Genomic DNA, 20313 nt, shown 5'->3' on the forward strand with positions numbered 1-20313 from the left:
TAACGTGCCGATCTACCGCACCCCCGCGGCGTATTTCACCGATCGACAACAGCGCGTTGCGAACCCTCCACCTTATCGCAAACTTTGTACGAAGAGCGCGGGCTCTCGGGTGCGGCCACGTGGCCGCGGCTTTGTAAGAACCGACGCCAATAAAATTGTAGAGCCCAGCCCGACTATCGATCTTTTCACCTGCGTGATCCGCCCTGCCGTGAGGGCTGTCCTCGCTCCCTTCCGTGTCCGAACCCTCGACCCTTTTCGCGCCTCTCGACATTCTCGCGGTTCCCGAAGGTTCACCTCCCGCCCCCAGCTTCGGCTAAGGGCGGACTTCGTCCGCGTTTCGCGTGGCACCCTTCCGGTGCCTGGCGCCCGAGCAGCAGGCTCTTTTCGATTTCCGAGAACCTTCGGGAATCCGTTAGTACCGGGAGGACCGCGTATTCACGGCCGAACGCGGCCCGGCCTCTGAGCCCATAAATTCCTGGAGTGGACCCCGCTCCCGCCTTCCCACGCGGCGAGTTGAGATCCACGTTACAATATATAAAACTTTGGAAAATGCTATAAACTTAAACAAAAAACAAAATTAAACAAATATATATATATATATATATGATATTATTCAAGTTTATTTTACGTTTAGTCTTTAGTTGTAAATTTGTATTTGTTTGTTTCTTAACTTCAGATTTGACATCTAAAGTAAAAAAATATGACAAATTTTGTTTAATTTTTTATGCGCTTTGTGGCATAAAAAAAGCTGCTTTAATTTCATTTTGAATATAATTTTCTTTCTGACAGGAAGTAAATTCCGACTCATTTTCTTTTTAAAAGAAGTCCTGTTAATATATGTATAAAATTATTATAATGTTAAGAATAAACTGATTCAATTTAATATAAATCAAATGATTTCCTTAGCTTTTGCATACACGTGAGTTTGATTTCAGAGATAGTAGCAAAAAACTGCAAAGGTAATGTGACAACGAGTCCTGTGTATATCTATGCGCCCGTGGCAATGTACGTGTTAGCATGTGTTGGTCGGCTGAATCGGGCTCATGCAGAAATCAGTTTCACGAAACGCTTGTAAATTTACGGGTTTGATGACATGGCAACAGTGAGGCGAAGATGATATGTGGCAACCATGTCTAGTCGCTAGCTTTCTCTCTCAATTTTCGTTTCTCTTTTCCACTACTTTTCAAGTCGGCATTTCATATATTCTTTTTTACCGATATGTCGTAGACGCGATGTAGTTCCACAAAAAAAATTTTAATCATTCTACAATCAGTTTTCCCTACTGACCGTTCGAGGACCGTTCGAGGATTGGCGTGACAGTCAAGGCCAAATGCCTGCCGGCCCCCTTAAGGATGTACATGGCTAAACCAGATTCAAAGCCTCATTTTTAATCAATTTATACTATCATTAATCCTTGAAATATTTTTCTTTCTTAAATTACATGGTGATTCAATCAAGGTGTGGGTCCAAATTAGGTTACCTTCCTCCATATTTTCCTATCTCTGTTTTCGAAACAATTTTATTTCTATATTATACAAACAGACCAACAAGCAAAATTAAACAACAGAGCAACACAGCAAAAGACTGCGGATTTTATGCATTTATGACAAAAATGGATGAGTATAATTTGAGACAGTAGATTATAAGAATTTGAGAACATGTACATATTTTTTACTACCTAATGAAAATACAAAAAAGAAAAAGACACTTCCCCGTGACTTGGTTCCCCGTATCCTGCGACTCATGCACAGTATTCTTATTTTGCATAAAGATTCGCAGTCTAATGATCATATTATACATGGTTCCCGTAGTTCGCTTAGAAAAAAGATGGCTCTCACGGCCATTATTTTCCGCATGATATATTGATTGACCATGTTGATTGCTCGCGGAGTATGGGCCAGCAGTATCAAACGTAGTGTACGGAAATATGAACGTCTCGCTGGGCGCTGCTCTCTTGAACCGTCAATGCTGTGCTGGATAATCGGCGTACCAACTGAAAGCCCCGTTCGAGCCGGTGTATGCACCAAAATCCACGTAATCCAGAACAGGATTAATGGACCTCTCCAAACGTGGACTCTCCAAGATCGGATTGTCCTGATGATTATTGGGAACCGCGATCGGTACGTAACCCTCGGCTTGCCGAGCGATTCTCGTCGTGACCGGTCTCAACTCGGTCACATCGATCGCGTCCATAGGTACAGCAATAAAGCGACGGCCCGCCAAAGCATCGTAGACGCCGCACAAAAGAATGAATGTTATAGTCTGAAATAACGTGATAGAGAGATTTAACGTATCGTTGACGGTCAAATCAGGCATTCAAGGGAACGAAGCTCTTTTGCACTGCGTATGGTGTGTTCGGGAAATGTTGTGACAAACTTCTACTGTATACAGGCTGTTCAACCCTGCGGTGCATAACTATAGCGCTAACCATATTTTTAACATTTTTGAAGTTTGGAAAAATAATTGAGGAAAGCAAGTGCTCGATATAAGAAAGCATGATAAATAACTGACTTAACGTATAAAAGATGTTGAGGTTGTCTGTGTATAAATTATGTACAAAAGTACCCGAAATATCTGATTTGAAAGTCTCGTGGTGCATGTGTTAAAACAATTTTTTGTATTTAAATAAGCATCAGTGTACTGGTGCGTCAGTTGTGACGCTGAGTGCACCGCGTGTTTACAGCGGCTGTTTGTCAGTGGACGTCAAATGTATGTTGCGATCTTTACAATGGAAAAAAGCTGTAGAGCAAAGCAGACATCGATCTTGGTAAGTGAATTTTAGGACAGAAACTCAACAAATGTTATCGATCAAGCACCGTATTCACCAAATAGGGCCCCAAGTGAAAGTCGTATTTCCTAAACTCAAATTGCCACTTCGGGGAAGGCGTTACTGTCGATCATCGATGGATCACTGTCGTGTTGCGGCGAAGCCAAAGAAAAGCGAAAGGGCCCAGGTCGAGCCCATAGGACGCCCTAATAATGTGAAGGCCCAACCGAACCACGGGAACGATAAATCAATCAGTGATCCTCTTTGATTTGGTTTCGCGAGGTGGCTCGATAGTTTTCGCGTGAGAATGAGACGTCTCCCGTCTCATTCTCTATTTCGTGTGAACTGAGGCGCCCCACCTCGAGCCGTTAGCTCGCTCCTGGATCGGTGGCGCGTTTAGCATTTGGACAGTTTCCCGTCAGCTAAAGAATGGAAAATCTTCCTCGGAAGAGTCACGGACGTATAGGAGTATAGTCTCCTTGCACATTACATCGTATTTCGTTTCGAACACCGTCTTGCGGATAAGGGTCGCCCCACACAAGACAGGCAAAATGCCGAAGTTGTTTGATCGTCTAGATTCAAGAACAGGGGTTAGAAATTTGTCGGCAGAAGAACGGTCTTCGTCCCAATAATCTTTTCCGACGTCTTTGGGGCCATAACTTTGAACGTCTTACTGCCTCCAGATGGCCTTTCGAGAGCGCGTTGACAGTTCCCTGTTGTGCATGGCACAAAAATAATGTTTTTAGGGTCTCCACAGCTCCTTAGGTAAACTATCGGTATCTCTCATCTACAATATCATGGGGATAGGAATCGTCCCTGCCTCTTGGTGAAACAGCATCACGCATCCTTATATTATATGTAAATTACACATATGTATATTGTAAAAACGAGAATAGTAGTTATTTTTTTAAGGAAATATCCAAATTAGGAAAAGGATCATTCCATATGAATTAAATCATTTTTTGGGACTATGTTCCGAATTTTGATGAAACTGAAATATGTTGTAGTCCGAGCGAAAATGGGAGAGGGATGGGGGTTGAGTCATCATTTTGTGATCTTCGAAATTGTTTAAAAGATACAGACCATCAAAGTTTACTATTTTGGATGAATTTTACGAACACTGCCTACACAACACAATTTATACCACAGTTATTATTTACACGTTCGCGGACGTGAATGATACAGCATTCATTTTCATAGCGATGCAAAATGACATGAATGCTACAGCATTCGAAAACCAATTTTTATTCATTTAATTCTATACAACCTTAAGTTTTTGTAATTAATATACATTTCAAAGTAATGACCAACTGTCATTACTAATGACAGTCAACTTATTATTATTGTTTATGTCTAATCAGATTTCGGATAGTACAACTAGTTTCAAGAAAAATTGCCTGTCTATTTTTGCAGCTCACTGAAATTTTTACTGTCCGCGAACGTGTTAAAGATAAAAACATTTTCTTTTTTTCATCATCGCAAGAGACTGTTCTTCTTAAATAATTTATCATTTTATATTCGAACGTAATTTCTTAATGCAAAAATATCAATATCTTTGTTTTGCAAATTTTACGACCGGTTCAAGTCTTATAAAATTTTAATTCGCGGACCCTCAAAACTATTTATTGAACTATTTATTATTTTTATCGAAAAATTTTATAAAAAAATTTATTTTTAAAAACTAACAAATTTAAAACGAAATTAATAATAAATGAATGCTATTCGCTATCCGACTCTGTCTCAGTACTTTGAATGTGATTTTATCACTTTTCCAATAGGTATAAAACATATATTATAAATATATATATAATTAAAATATAATTAAAATAAAATTGTATTACACATAAAAATGATTATTATATGATTATTAATAACAATTTCTATCCTCATACGCATGTTTCGCAAAAGAAATGTATTTCATATCGTGATATACACGAATATTTAATTTTTCCAGTAAATTCGGCACTGTGACTGCATCCGTATCCGCAGAGCTTTCTGTCGCCGACTATTCTTGTCTGTGGCTGTTTGTGAACGACATGCTCCAGCATAGACATATCGGAGGTGTAGAGGGGAGTAAACGGTTCTGGGATTTGGAACATAAGCGAAATCGTCATCGCAAATCGTCAAAGAGTATTTTTTATCGGAAAATATTTCAGTTTTGGACTGGCCAGCGTGCTCTCCCGACTTAAATATTATTGAGAACTGTTGGGGTAAACTCGTTGGAGCCGTCTATGAAGAAAATAGGCAATTTGAAAACATTGCTCAACTAAAAAAGTGCCTTAAGGGGGCCGGCAGGCATTTGGCCTTGACTGTCACGCAATGTTACATGTCTTTGTACATGGCTTTGCTACGTCTGTATAGAGCCTTTTTTTCGATACGAACACTAAATCTCTCGAAATTAAGAGAAGCTCTCAGCGGCAGCCATCTTGTGACGTCATACTTGCTTCAGAATTACAATTTTCTGCCGAATATTATAAATTACTCCACGATGAGGTTGAAATTCGCAATTTGGGCTCTATACAGACGTAGATTGGACTTTTAGGAAACACAATTGACCACTTCTAAACTGCTCATTGCAATATTGAAGCGACAGTTTGTCTAGATTTTGACCCTTGCAAGTTCATATACGTATATTGCAGAGAGATTCTCTAAATTTCGAGAGATTTAGTGTTCGTATCGAAAAAAAGGCTCTATACAGACGTAGCAAAGACATGTACAAACACGGTGGTATGCATTTTTAATTGATTACTTACTTATTTAAGACGTAAAATGTCTAGGAAAAAGGCACAGCGTAACATAGCGTGACAGTCAAGACCAAATGCCTGCCGGCCCCCTTAAAAAAGAGTGGAACGATATATCATAAGATTACATTCGAAAGTTGTATCATTCCCTCCCAAAACCAATGTTAGACGTCATTGAAAATAAAGGCGGTGTTACGTATGGAGGTGTTTTTCCACGTTCATTCAATTAGAAGTTCTAATCTCTTTTCTGAAAACGAAAAGCGTCCCAACAGGCCCCTTGTTTATAGAAGGGATGATTGTGCTCCGTCTGGACGCATCTGGCACGAAGCATGATTCAGCAACAGCACCGTACGATTTCCTAATATTTCCCTTCTGGAATGTTTTATCAAGATAGTCTCTGATAGGAAACATCCTAGCTAACCCTTCGTTTTACCCCTTTAAACAAAGATCCAACTGCAAACCTTAAACTCACTCGAAACGACAAATACGAGTATGCGACCGTAGAATAAAACAGACACATTTCCCTCTCATTTTTTAGGGTATATAAACCCATTAATTTTCATCCTCTTCAGTTCAGTCGAGAAGCGGTTCAGTCGAGAAACGGTTCAGTAGAGATTCAGAAGTGATTCGGTCGCGGTATAGTAATCGTGCAGTAACGTCGCGTTACACGCGTAAGAGTCAGTTCTAGTGAGATCGGGTAAAAGTTCCTTTCGAATCAAACGTAACCTTATAGACTCCGGTAGTTCGGTGTATATTCTATTTGGCTTTCAACAATCGCTCTCCGACCCCGCATTGCCAGTGCATCAACACCGTGCATCATAGGTAATAAATTCTGCAATTATAAACTTATTACATTCATTCGCGACACAGACAACTACACATGTAATTATTTCAATTCAGAATATATTTGTCTTGTTTGTTAACTCGCGTAATCTACAACCCTTAATTATTGCCTAATATCCTAATCTAATAATTGAACGTTCCCACACGATACAATCTTACCGCTCGGATTGTATCAATTAAGATATTGTTACGAGTATCGATATGCTTCGATATCGAGACATTACGCCGAATGGTCTTCGCTGCCGCGTCGTCTTAGTGACGACGATACAACGGAGACATGACTGAGTCGGTTGAGGAACGTCACTGAGGGAAGTCGCAAAGCTAAGTACCCCTCCTCTATTTAATAAAGGTCTCTTTGGTATTTCACTCGTTTTATTCTTTAAAGATGCCCCGAACCCGTAACAATATACAGGGTGACCACGCAATTGTTTCAAGTCATAACTCCGTTATTATTGCATTTACGAAAAAATGATAAAGGAGAAAGATAAATGGTTCGAAGAGCACTACATCTGTAGGCCTTTACATTTTTTTTAGATGCAGCAGTGCATGTGCAATTAACAATTGCATCATTTCTTTAAATAGAAATGCTTATTTTTTTGCACAGATCGATTCTTCCTTTCATTCTACGTAAAAAATGATTACGGTACCATGGCAAAAAAATTATTAGTTCTCGAGATATTTTCAAAAAATGACTTTATTGAAGAAGATACTCAAACACTTCGTAACGATGTTGTAAAGGTAAACACCCTTTCGACATTGTTATCATAACAGAAACCGATTTGTACGAGTAAGCACTTCATCATTAAGTAGCAATTCACGTATCGTAATTCGAGTACGAAAACTAAGATTTTGAAAAAGTGTAGCTGTATTTCACTAAATACAAGAAAATGTATGACATTTTTTGAAAATATCTCGAGATCTAATAATTTTTTTGCCATGGTACCCTAATCATTTTTTACGTAGAATGAAAGGAAGAATCGATCTGAAAATATGCATTTCTATTTAAAGAAATGATGCAATTGTTAATTGCACATGAACTGCTGCATCTAAAAAAAATTTAAAGGCCTACGGATGTAGTGCTCTTCGAACCATTTATCTTTCTCCTTTATCATTTTTTCGTAAATGCAATAATAACGGAGTTATGACTTGAAACAATTGCGTGGACCACCCTGTATATAAGTTACGAGGCTTACTAATCTTAAATTCAAATCAACAAAGATTTCAATATTAACTAATAATAGATACCATATTCAAGGAGTAATAACCCCCTCGCCGGCCTCTCGCGATGGTCGCAGCCCTGGCTCGTAACACAAAAAAAACGCATTAACAATAGTACCTCCTCGGTAACGTGGAAACCTATTGATACGAGTGTCGCCCTAATGTGCCACGCGTAGTTCATACGGTACGCACCTGAGGTGCCTCGAGCACTATGACCGTCACGGGGAGCGAGACGCGCTGCCGGAAAAAGGGAGCATAGCCCCTGAAACTCAGCCGAAATATGCTCGGTCTTGTCGACCTCTGACATAAGGTAATGATCCCTTAATTTTTTTACTGAGTGTAGAACGAAACACTTTTTTATAACATTGTTAATATGTAAACATTGTTAACATGTACAAGTAATATTTTACTTTCAAGATTACTACTTAGCGCGATAGAGTAGACCTTTCACTTTCGGAAGTCGTCAAAAAATCTACAACGCTGATACTAGAACACATTTTATTTCGAAGTAAAATTAAATATTTAATAAAAAAAATTATGAGAGATTTCGTATGTATCAATTCTGTACAGTTACAGTAGGTTAAGTGTGTGATCAAATCATGATTGTTATAATCACATAGAAAATTGTCATTTCGAAACGCGTTTAGCCGATGAACCTGCCACAGAACAGAGTATATTAATGACTTCTCTTCTTCCTGTTCTTTATAATTTTGTTTTAAATTACACACGTGTGTAACGTATAAGTTTTAATTCGTAAAATCTCGAATTCGTTCATTATAGACACTCCACAATACTTTTTTGAGCAACGGTAAGTGTACTTTGACTGCCAAACTAAAACAATTTTTTATCAATTTCTTTGCTGGAATATCAATTTCTACTACAATCTGTTAAGTACATCAAAATTTATTCGGATCTACAAGGTGTTAGAATGCCAGAAAAATTATTGTTATGAAAAACTTTGTCGTTTCTATTGTTGTAGTAATTGAATAAGTTGTTTCGATTTTGTGTGACTTGTATGGACATTGCTATGGCAATCGGCGTGCTAATTATATTCATGACCAAGCATCAAATGAATGATAATTTCCAAGTGTTTGTAATAATGTAAGAGGGTATCCTGGTTTACGCGGCCGTTTTTGCGCGAATTTTTGGAATTTTGATATTGCACACATATGTATTGGTATTTGAAGTACACGTATGACTTTCTATATATTATTTCTCTTTATAATGTATGTTTTGAAAACGTGGGTTGGCGGTTGCCACGATTCCGGGCCTTCCACTGATCGGAAACAAAAAAATGAAGTTGTTTATTAATCAGTATAGATATAGTTTTATAATTCTAACCAAAAGAAATTAAAAACATTAGTTATTTACAAAATGACGGTATTTTAAAGGCAAATTACCGATTTTTTAAATATTTTTTGGTCTCTAGGACGATGAAAAAATAAAAAATTGATGGATTTTAAAATTTTTGGTTGGCGCGACAACAGGGTACATGCTATGCTGATGGTTTTCTCAAAATTTCAAGTCAATTGATCAACTGGAATTTGAGATATCATGACAAACGTTCCAAAAGAAGTGATTTCGAAAAAAACACGTTTCAAGATTCAACTAACAATAAGTATAAATATCTCGCAGCGTGAGTTGCATTTTTCAAACGCCCGTAACTATGTTACTTTTACGAATTCAAAACAAATCCTTTTGCATAAATATTCTACAGCACTGATACTTGAAGAAAATGTAAAAAATGTCGATTTTTGTAAATGAGAAACCAAAATGCCTCCTTACTTGTCCAGTGTAATACGTTGAAAAAAAAGGAAGAAGAAAATCAAATTTACCAAATTATGCATGATCGAAGCACTCGTTGCCGCCGGTAGTTCAGATGTCCGTCGAACTGTTGAGCGCAATCCGTGTTTCGAACGTTTTATACGGTCTCGCTTGGCAGCAGCTTTCTCGTCTTTCTCGATCACCGAGCACCGGTTCGCTCCTAAGCGATAGTAATTACCATCGGCACTCTCGGCACTTTTTTTCACTTAGTAATTACTTATTCCAGACCAATTGTCGTATCGAGAACCGTCACCGATCACAGGAATTACCTACGCTCGTTCTTAGTAATTTCTGTACTTAGGACAAGGTTGTGTATTATTTAAATCAAGAATCAATTATTCCTCGAACGATATACAAATAAAAATTTGTCTAAGACACAGGATAGATAGAAATGATTTTAGGAACGTTGCCCGTTATTTTTATGTGGTTATTTGTCGCTAAAAGATTTCAAATCGCTTATCTATTTTCTATCCATGAAATCATATCTCGTGACTCAAAGCTAAACTTTCATTTTAAACAAAAATAATGTTAACAAGTCCCTTGTTTGTGCACAGACGTATTTTTATGTTGACATGCAGTCTAAATGAAAAATGAAATAAAATTAAATGAAGCAGCTCCGCGTTTAACATGTTAAAAACAACTCTTTATGGATACGTCATATAAAATATTTATATTTATTTACAAAACAATTCCAGAATTTCGATCGGCGATATGGCTACTTGAAAAGTATTGATATAACATTGTGAAATTTTTGCACGATTTCAATTAAACACAAAATATTCAACCACTGTTTGTTTCATACAATACCACGTCCGTTCTAAATCTCGTTTAAACTATGTGCAAGATGCATAATTACTCCACATTCAAATTGAGAAAATGCTAGTGAGTGTTTAAAAATTAAATTTAAAACGTTGTACCAAATATTTGATTTTTCAAAGTAGAAGCAAAAACTGACACAAAGGACAATTTTAGGCTGATAACTTCAAATATGATACTAAATAATTCTAATTAGTAATTAAAACAATATAGTAATTGGTACCCCACAGTAATTAGGCCCCACACCCTACTTTACTTTCCTTAATATACGATTCATTGTATGAAATATCCATTTATAATCCTGATACTTCTGATACATTACCTATTACAAAATATTTTTTAGAAATAACTAGTTTATACTATCAGTTGATTATGTAGAACTTAGACAAATAAATAATGTAAACAACAAACGTAGAAGCATTCAGAAGAGGGGTACATTTCTTCCGAAATTTCCAAACTGGATGATATACAATCTAATATATATAATACAGTAACGAGCAAAAGTGTAAACACACTTCGCTAGTTTTACATAAAACGTGATAATATTGTACAACCTATTTTTCAATTCCATGATAAAGATTAGGTACTAATAATTACAAAGTGAATAGCATAAACAAAACAATAATTTATTTTCGTTAATATTAACAATATATGGAATATTTATCGAAAATAGGGATTGAAGACAATTTTTACAGTTTTGCACTTTAATTGTGCTCGTCGAAATAAAGCTTTAAATTAATATTTTGTCCATTTTCCTTTACTTTTTTGTACTGTTTCTAGCCTGCGTGGCATACTATCTATTAAATTTTTAATAATTTCCGGATTGTCATATTTTGCTAGCCTTCTTTTCACAATCGACCACAAATTTTCGATTGAGTTCATATATGGACTTTGTTCTGGCCACTTCATCACAGAAAACATTTGATTTCCTGGCCAGGTTTTTACTATCTTTGCAGTATGCTTAGGGTCCCCGTCTTGTTGAAATACTACTTCGTCTTCAGCAAATTCAATAGAATTAACAACAGAAGGTAAATTATTTTGCAAAATATTTAAATAATGCTCTTCGCAGATGATATCTTCTATCGGAACTATGGTACCAACACCCTTAGGAGTAAAACAACCCTAACACATAATTGAGCCACTCCCGAACTTTATAGTTTGTTGTATGCTACTTGTTCGATTATTATTTTCGGATGAAGTTCAATACCAAGACCTTCCATCGGATTCAAATCTACACTCCTGGACAAAAAGGTAGCAGAAGTGTGCTATCATTTAGTTTTCAAGGATAAATCTAGAATTCTCTGAATTCTACAAATGGTACGTAAACATCGTCTCACGGTAGTATATTATATAGCGACAAACTGAAACTACTCTGTTCGTACTTGTATTTATCAACAAAAGTCGTGTAGCAAAGGTCGGCGAAATGATAGCACACTTGACTTTCTATTCGTATTTCTCGCTGTTTCTACGTTTCGAGTCATACAAACATAGCGTTGTGTAGGCACTCAGTCTTGGAAAATTTCCAATCGTCATTGAACAAAATGGGACGCGGCAAGAAATTAAGCAAAAAAGAAATACAAGTTATCTTGAAATTAAGAAAAGAAAAGTTCTCCATATCAAAAATTGCAAAAACTGTGCAGAGGAGTAGTAATGTTATTTATAATTTACTAAAAGACGGCAATAAATATAGTACACGGAAGAGCGGAAGAATGGACGACCGCCCGCTATTTCTGATAGAGAAAAACGTGCCGCTTTGCGTGCTGCATCAAACTCGTTTCTCACATCACGTGAAATTGCTCAAAAAGCAGAAGTTGAAACTAATCCGAGAAATGTTCATCGTATTCTCCAGACATGTGACAATATTATACGACGAAAATTAAAACGGAAACCTGCGTTGACGACGAGACATAAGGAGGCTCGTGTCAGCTTTGCAAAACGACACATACATTGGAAAAAGAAATGGCGGCGAATTATATTCACAGATGAAAAGAGATTCAACCTGAATGGTCCAGACTGTTTTGACTATTATTATCATCATGTACAAAAAGAAGAATTGTCAAACGTGCGACGTCAAATGGGCGAAGGGAGTGTAATGATTTGGGCAGGCATTGGCTACAATGGAAAAAGCGAAATCGTCTTTACTGATAGCCGAATGAATGCCATCGCTTATCGTGATTTAATGCGACAACAAATTAGCAAGTGTGCGGTACACATTGCTGGTAGCAATTTTATATTTCAGGAAGATAATGCCCGCGGTCCATACAGCTAAAATAGTAAAAGATTATTTTTCATCAGAAAATATTACGCTTTTTGACTGGCCAGCGTGTTCCCCTGATTTAAATATAATCGAGAACTGTTGGGGACAGCTTGCTCGAATGGTCTACAAGGAAAACAGACAATTTCAAAATATGAATGATTTAAAACAGTGTCTTAAAGATGAATGGAAATTGTCACAAAATTATATTCGTAAATTGTTTAATTCTTTGCAAAAAAGGATGATCGAAGTCATTGAAAATAAGGGAGGTCTTACACTCTACTAAGAAATAAAGTACTTGTTTCAACTTGTCATTTTTGTTACACAAATGTTTAATTCATGTTAAATAAATGCTTAATTTATTAAAATGTGCTATCATTTCGCCGACCTCCGCTACGAGATTTTTGTCAATAAATACAAGTACGGACAGCGTAGTTCCAGTTTATCGCTATTTAATATATGACCGTAAGATGATATTTACGTACCATTCGTAGAATTTAGAGAATTCTTGAATTAACCTTGAAAACTAAATGATAGCACACTTGTGCTATCTTTGTGTCCAGGAGTGTATTAATTCTTGTTTCGTCAGACCATATAACTCTTTGCCAATCGTCTGTTGTCCACTCTTTGTATGTGTGAGCAAGTTTTTTTCGTAGTTTAATATTTTTGTCTGAAAGAGCTGGTTTGCAATTCTTTTCTTTCGCTTTTAACCCGATTCTCCTTAAGGAGCGGCGAATAGTCCATTCGGTTGCATTTACTCCAACGTCTTGAGCCGCGATTTTTGGAGTTTTATGACTTTCAGACCGAAATCGATGTGCAATTCCACGTGCAGCTCTGTCAGAAACAAGTTGTGGTCTACCGTTTCTTGAAGAAGTTGACACACTACCATAGGTTTTCTTTATTCTTGCAACCATCGTATGACTTACACGTTTTACTGCAATTTGTCGTAGTGAAAACCTTTATCGCACAATGAAATGATACTGTTTCTTTAATCTGCACTTAGTGGTTTCATCTTGACTTAAGCGTGTTAACTAACTTCCAAATAGGAGATAAACTGTGTATACACCAGCCTAAACGTGTCTTACTACAGTTGGCTATCAGTGTTTCTGACAATTTCATTTCCCTAGCATTTGTGTACTATCTTAACCGTTTCTGATGATACGTGCAAAACTGTAAACATTGCTTCAAATCCTCATTTTTGTAAAATATTATATATATTGTTAATATTATCTAACATAAACTATTATGTTTTGTTTATCGCATTCACCATATAATTGATATTACCTAAGCTTTATCATTCAATTGAAAAATAGGTTGTACAATATTATCACGTTTTATGTAAAACTAGCGAAGTGTGTTTACACTTTTGCTCGTCACTGTATATGCTACCTAATATACCTATCTAATATATACTACTTAATATACGACACTATCGTACCGTGAACCGCAATGCATTATGCATTATGCGTTATTACTGGTATCAAACCTCTAGAACTTTCAATTGAAGACAGAATTGAAATTTATAAAATCAGAAATACACACAAAGCTTTACCAGAATACAATGATGTTGAACTTTTGGAAAAGAAGAAAAGAATTGAAGAGGAATTCCAATTTGTTTGGAACTTTAGCGAGAGGAAAGAGGTATAGGTTGCGATAGAGACAGGTGTAGAAAGTAGAAGTGGACTGTATGAAATAATATAACAATATATTAACAGAAAGTGGAGAGTGTACAAGAAAGCGGTGAAAAGAGAAAGGTACAAGACAGCGGCGAATAGACGGAGATGATAATATGACGCACAAATCGTGAAGCGCACGATTTGGGAGAGAAGAGAGTCGTGAAGCGCACGAGAAAACGATAAATACGCGACTATGATCGAGCGATCGAATATGCCAAAAGACCTGGTTTCGCGGTTATCGCGGGTTATTTATACTGTGCGTGGCCACCGGCGTCGGAAGGAATAAGGAGTGGGGTTTTTGAAAATGACAAAGGATTTGGCAGTGTCGAACGTTAGCTAGCGCACGAGGGCAATGCCCTAACGGCCGCTACTACACGGGAAATAAGGACGGTGGGTGAGGGATTTGATATTTTGGAATATGGGAACGGTGGCTCACGCGACAAGTAAACGTTTAGACGTAAACACAAAGTTTACGTCTGAGTGCGTTCACCCGGTCTCGGCGCCGAGCTCGATCAGCTGGCTATTGTCAACGTCGAGACACGGTCGCACCGAGGCCGCTCGTCTGCGGATTAGGTCGTAAAAACTGTCTGGCCTATGTGTGAAGAGAAATGATGTTGGCGTTACCGAAAGTCTCGGTAACGCCTGCAGCGATTTCGAACACAATTAATTAAAATAAATACCACACATCGTTGGATTGAAAAATGGAAAAACGGTATTAAAGGAGAATGGACTCGTGGTCTCATTAACGATGTAGAAAAAAGGATTTCTAGAAAACATGAAGATTTAAATTACTATCTTACGGAAATATTAACTGGTCATGGTACTTTTAATACTTATAGCAAAAGAATACAAAAAACCAATTCAAATTTATGCTGGTACGGATGTAATGTTCCCGATAACGTCGAACACACACTTTTTCACTGTTCAAGATGGACTACCTAGGTCGTAACTTAGAAATGGATCGAAATACTATAATTACAACACATAACTTTATAAATATTATGATTATAAACAAAACCAATTGGCAAAAATTTAATACCTACATATACAAGATCACGAAAGAAAAAGAAAAATACGTAAAAGTCTTAGATAAAGATAATTCATTCCAGATTTATCCCATACACAGATATATTTTATAAAAAAGAACTGCTCAAAAATGGTATCACTTGAAGTAAAATTAAAGAACAGTACCGAATGATGTTATAGCAGTACAACTGAAAATGTTGGATTTTTCATATCTAATTTATATATAAGCAAAAATAATCTCTGTGTTGAGAAACACTTTAGAGTGCCAGGAACGCGGAGCCTGATTATTATCCTTAACAATGGGTCTCTGGCAGTACCCCGACTTTTAAGGGTCGGGGGTGTCATAAACACATTTCAGGTCCAGGCCTTTTCTTTATTTCGTTTTTGGTTTCAAACCTAAGCAACGGTTTTCCGTTGCACATTTTTCGTCAGTCTCGTCCAGAGTATCGAGGTATCAAGAGTTAAAAGAATCCTTCCGAGTCTCTTTGAATAAATTAGTTTTCTTATTAAAATCAACTGTGTGTTTATTATAATAAAACCCATATCCCAATAGAAAATAAGAAAAGGAATAATTAATATAGAAGAAGAAAGAAAAAAAGAAACATTTCTAGAAATAGAAATGGAAGAGAAATCTGAATCTGAAGAAACAACTCTATATCTACATTCAGATTTCCTGAATTAACTATAAAAAAGAAAAACACTATATTAGAAAGAGGACAAATTGCAAAAAAATCCAAAAATAAACCAAAATAATACCAAATGAAACAAATATATCAAAGGATAAAATTCAATATATATTGAATAACATCAGATTAATGCCCCCTCGAAACCAAGCAAGTTCCATCTGATGCATTTTTTCCTAACACTAATAGCAGCCGAGTTATTCAGGTGGCCTGTTTCTAGCGCCTCACCCTGTATAGATTTGACTAATAAAAGAAATGATAAAAATATTTAGAGTACAAAAGAAATTGACTACGAAAAAACAACAATAATTTTAAATTCACTAATCAATAAATTTTCAAAACTACAAGAAGAAATTATTGGTATTAAAGAACATATAACCAATAACAAAAACAATATAGATAAAGTACTAGAAGAAATGGATATAGACGAATTATCCAGCAATAACACGAATGAAAGATTTACATATGTAAATAAAATGAAAATTAAAAAATCTAAAACAAATCCTAAAAATATTTCCACAATTAAAAGAAATAATAATGAATTATTAAAAATAGAAAATATAATATCCTCGGAAAGTGCTGAAGAATCTTCATCAGACGAGGAGTTAATAAGTAAAATTAAAAATTTAATTAAGGAACAAACAAATTAATACAAATAAATATACTGCTAGAAAATCCATAGAAGAGACAAATACGAATATACCATCGATTATATCGATATCGAAGGTTGAACAACCATTTGTTCTGGTAAACAGAAAAAAGGAACCCAAAGAAACGAAACATGACGTGAATTCAAACGTCGATTCAAACATCAATTTAGAAACTGAAAATAAGAAAATTAAAATAAGAAATAACCCACCAAGGTGGTCAATCAACATTAATAAGGAAGACGAATTCAAAAGCACATATATGAATATTGCGAATTCAAAATGTGATACCAAAGGCATCAGAAAAGTAAGAAGAACATAAGCGGGACACCTTCTTATTGAAATCGAAAACAAGAAGGATATTCAAAATTGAGAATGTTAAAGATAATTTAGAGAAAGTGTTCCGTCGTAAAACCCTCTGCGAAGGGACAACTGCACGACCGTCGCACGAAGGTAAACTAGACAGGGCCAAAAAATAGCGAAACTACCATAGTTTAGAGAAGTCGACAAACCGAAGGAAACTCAGCTGACCAACACATGCTGAACTAACCGTTAGCGTACCGAGATTTATAGTTTTATAGCCGTAGCCACCTCTAATCAAATGTACCTCTACTCCTACTCTTCCTAATTGTCCACTACTTCATTACAGCAACAACTGCAGAACCAGAATTGAAGGGAAAACAAGATGTAGAAAATGTAATCAAGACGGACACAATATAAATGATTGCAAATGCGTTATATGCTGCCTTGAATGTAAAAAAACAGGGAAAAAATGATAAACATTTAATGACATCGATGAAATGTCCAATTTTCAGAAACAAAATAAGAAATATGAAGCAAGAATTTTACAAATAAATCTTAATAATTGGAGATTGGCACAACTTTTACTAACATAATTTGTAAATGAAACTAAACTTGATAATTGATTGATTATTGATTGATTGCATGCCTTCAAGAATATTAAAAAAAAAGAAAATTAGTAGATTACTTTCAAAGATAATCTTTTTGCCGTCTGGATAGTTAACCAGAATATCAAGGTAAGAAACGATAATGAAATTTATGAAGATTTCTTTTCCGGAATAGTATTAGAAAATTATACTATTATAAATGTTTATATTTCACCCAATTGTACCAAATCACAATTTTGCGAATATTTGGAAAAAATTAAATATTTTAAAGCCTCCTTAACTAAACTAATAATATTACTGGGAGATTTTAATGTCAGATATCAATTTTGGGGAGATTGTATACAAAATTATAGGGGAAAAATTCTAACTAATTATATTTTTTACATTTATTAAAAGAAATAAGAAATCCAAATACTTGATGAACTTTCTGCTTCTGGACATCGCTATATTATACATGATATTAAATCTATAAACAATTATTACAAAATTAATGGGTACAGTAAAAATTTTACTTGGAATTTTAAAACATTAGATACAGATATTTTCCAAAATACATTTAATAGACATAATACAAACGTAATAAATATTAATTCGGAAAGGGATATTAATTTATATATTAAAAATATTATTAATACATGCAAAATTAGTATGAAAACAAAGTCATATAAGTTCTATCACCAAAATAATTTCTGGTGGAATGACAATATTAAAGAATTAAGAGATAAAACTAATAAATCGAGAAGAAATATGCAACGAAAATTAAAGAAAGGATTTAATGCAACTTTGGAAATTGACACCTACAAATTAAATAGAAAAATGTTACACGTTTAAATGAACGATGCTAAAAGACATACTTGGAAACTTTTCGTAGACACCTCACAATATGATACACGGGGAAAACCCTATAAAATTATCCAAAGAAAGTTTAAAGTAAAATTAGCTCCTCCAATTCTTAATAAAAGTGAAGCTAGCGATAAATTAAGTACTCTTTTTCCAAGATCAACAGATATTATAATAAGTAATTATTATAATAAGTAATAATTTTTCAAATATAACGTGCAACTTCTCATTTCTTACAAATCGAAATGAAATTTTAAAAATCGCGGATAATTTTAAACTTTTAAAAGCTTCAAGATTAGATACAATGCCACCAGAAATGATTAAAAGTCTTATGTATTATAATCCCGATCGCTTCGTTATAATAATTTTCTGACTAACTACTGGAATTTTTTCAAATAAATGGAAAACCAGTAGAGCTATTCTTATAAGAAAAAAAACAACAACTCCTTTTTACCAAATGATTTCAAACCACTCTGCATTAGCGATATAATAAGTAAGGTTTTAGAAACGATTCTTAAAAACAGAATTCTTGAAACATTAGGAACAATTCCTTTTGCAAGAAATCAATTTGGATTTACCAAAAATAAATCGACTTTGGATGCATTAAATATTATATACAATCATAATGAAGATATTACTTTGAAAAGACGCTTTGGTATGCTGGTTAGCCTAGACGTAAAAAATGCATTTAATAGTATAAATTGGAATGCCATCTTTTTAAACATGAAAAAACGTAATTTTCCAATTCCTCTCTCTCTCTCTCTTCAACGAATTTTACGAAACTATCTCAAGAATAAATTTGTATGTTTCAAATCTATAGACGGATGGATCAGGGTCAAAATGGCACGCGGTGTTCCACAAGCGTAAATAATTGCCCCCATCATTTGGAACTTAATTTATGATGAGATAGTCCAAATTATTATCCCACCGAATATTAAAATAACAGCATATGCTGTCGATATTGCCATTTTAGGCTCTGGTCACAATTTAAAGAAACTAAAAAAAATATTTGTAATTTAATAAATAATAAAATAACAATTAACCTATGTAGACTTGGTTTGAAGTTATCCCCCTCCAAAACCAAATATATTTTTATAAATAAAAAGAAGGCCCACCGCAACTTTACATTAAATATCTGTGGTCACCATTTAAAACCTTCTTCAGAAATTAAATATCTAGGTGTCACTTCTAATCAAAAAAGGAACTTGTCAAAATAATGTCGCATATAATGAAAATTGCAGCAAATATTGGAGGACCACGTACAGCCAGTAGAAAACTATATTACAATATAATTGAATCTGTCATCGCATACGCATCTCTTATTTGGGGAGAAAGAGCTATTGAGAATGGCAGAAACAGAAATATATTAGAAAGGATACAAAGACAATATGACTTTATGGATCATCACCGGAATTAAACCTCTGGAATTATCGATTGAAGATAGAATCAAAATCTATAAAATCAAAAATAGATATAAAGCATTACCAGAAGACGATGATGCTGAACTCCTGGAAAAGAAGAAGAGAATAGAAAAAGAATCTAAATTAATTAAAATAAATTTGACAAATTGTTGGATCGAAAGATGGAAGAATGGAATTAAAGGAGAATGGACTGGCCGCCTAATCAACAACGTAGAAAAATGGATATCAAAAAAACATGGAGTCTTAAACTATTACCTCACGCAAGTACTAACTGGACATGGTATCTTTAACACATACAGAAAAAGAATACAAAAAATAAACTCCAATTTATGTTGGTATGGATGTAATGTTCTGGATAATGCTGAACATACATTTTCAATGTTCAAGATGGACCATATTACGTCATAACTTGGAAATGGATTTAAATACAATAATCACAAAGAATAACTTTATAAATATTACGATTAAAAATAAAAATAATTGGCAAACATTAAACACATACATATACAAGATTATGAAAGAAAAAGAAAGATATGAAAAACTTATACAAAAACATAAGTCATTACAATAATGAAATATTATTAAAATAACTTAAGTTATTTATTTTATAAAATGCTTAAAAATTACATCATTCGAAGTAAAGTTAAAG

At 35.0% G+C, this 20313-nt stretch overlaps 1 protein-coding gene across 1 annotated transcript in view; it reads right to left on the reverse strand.

Moving 5' to 3' along the window:
- Positions 1 to 1490: 1490 nt before the first annotated feature.
- The window catches only part of Papi (tudor and KH domain containing protein papi), a 126270-nt gene continuing 107447 nt past the window's right edge, over positions 1491 to 20313 (reverse strand). The window contains exon 8 of the mRNA XM_076799134.1: positions 1491 to 2262. Within this exon, the coding sequence (XP_076655249.1) occupies positions 1963 to 2262 (300 nt within the window). The 3' untranslated portion in view covers positions 1491 to 1962. The remainder of the gene's footprint in view (positions 2263 to 20313) is intronic.

Source organism: Halictus rubicundus, chromosome 13 (genome assembly GCF_050948215.1).
Source record: "Halictus rubicundus isolate RS-2024b chromosome 13, iyHalRubi1_principal, whole genome shotgun sequence".
Classification (NCBI taxonomy): Eukaryota; Metazoa; Arthropoda; class Insecta; order Hymenoptera; family Halictidae; genus Halictus; species Halictus rubicundus.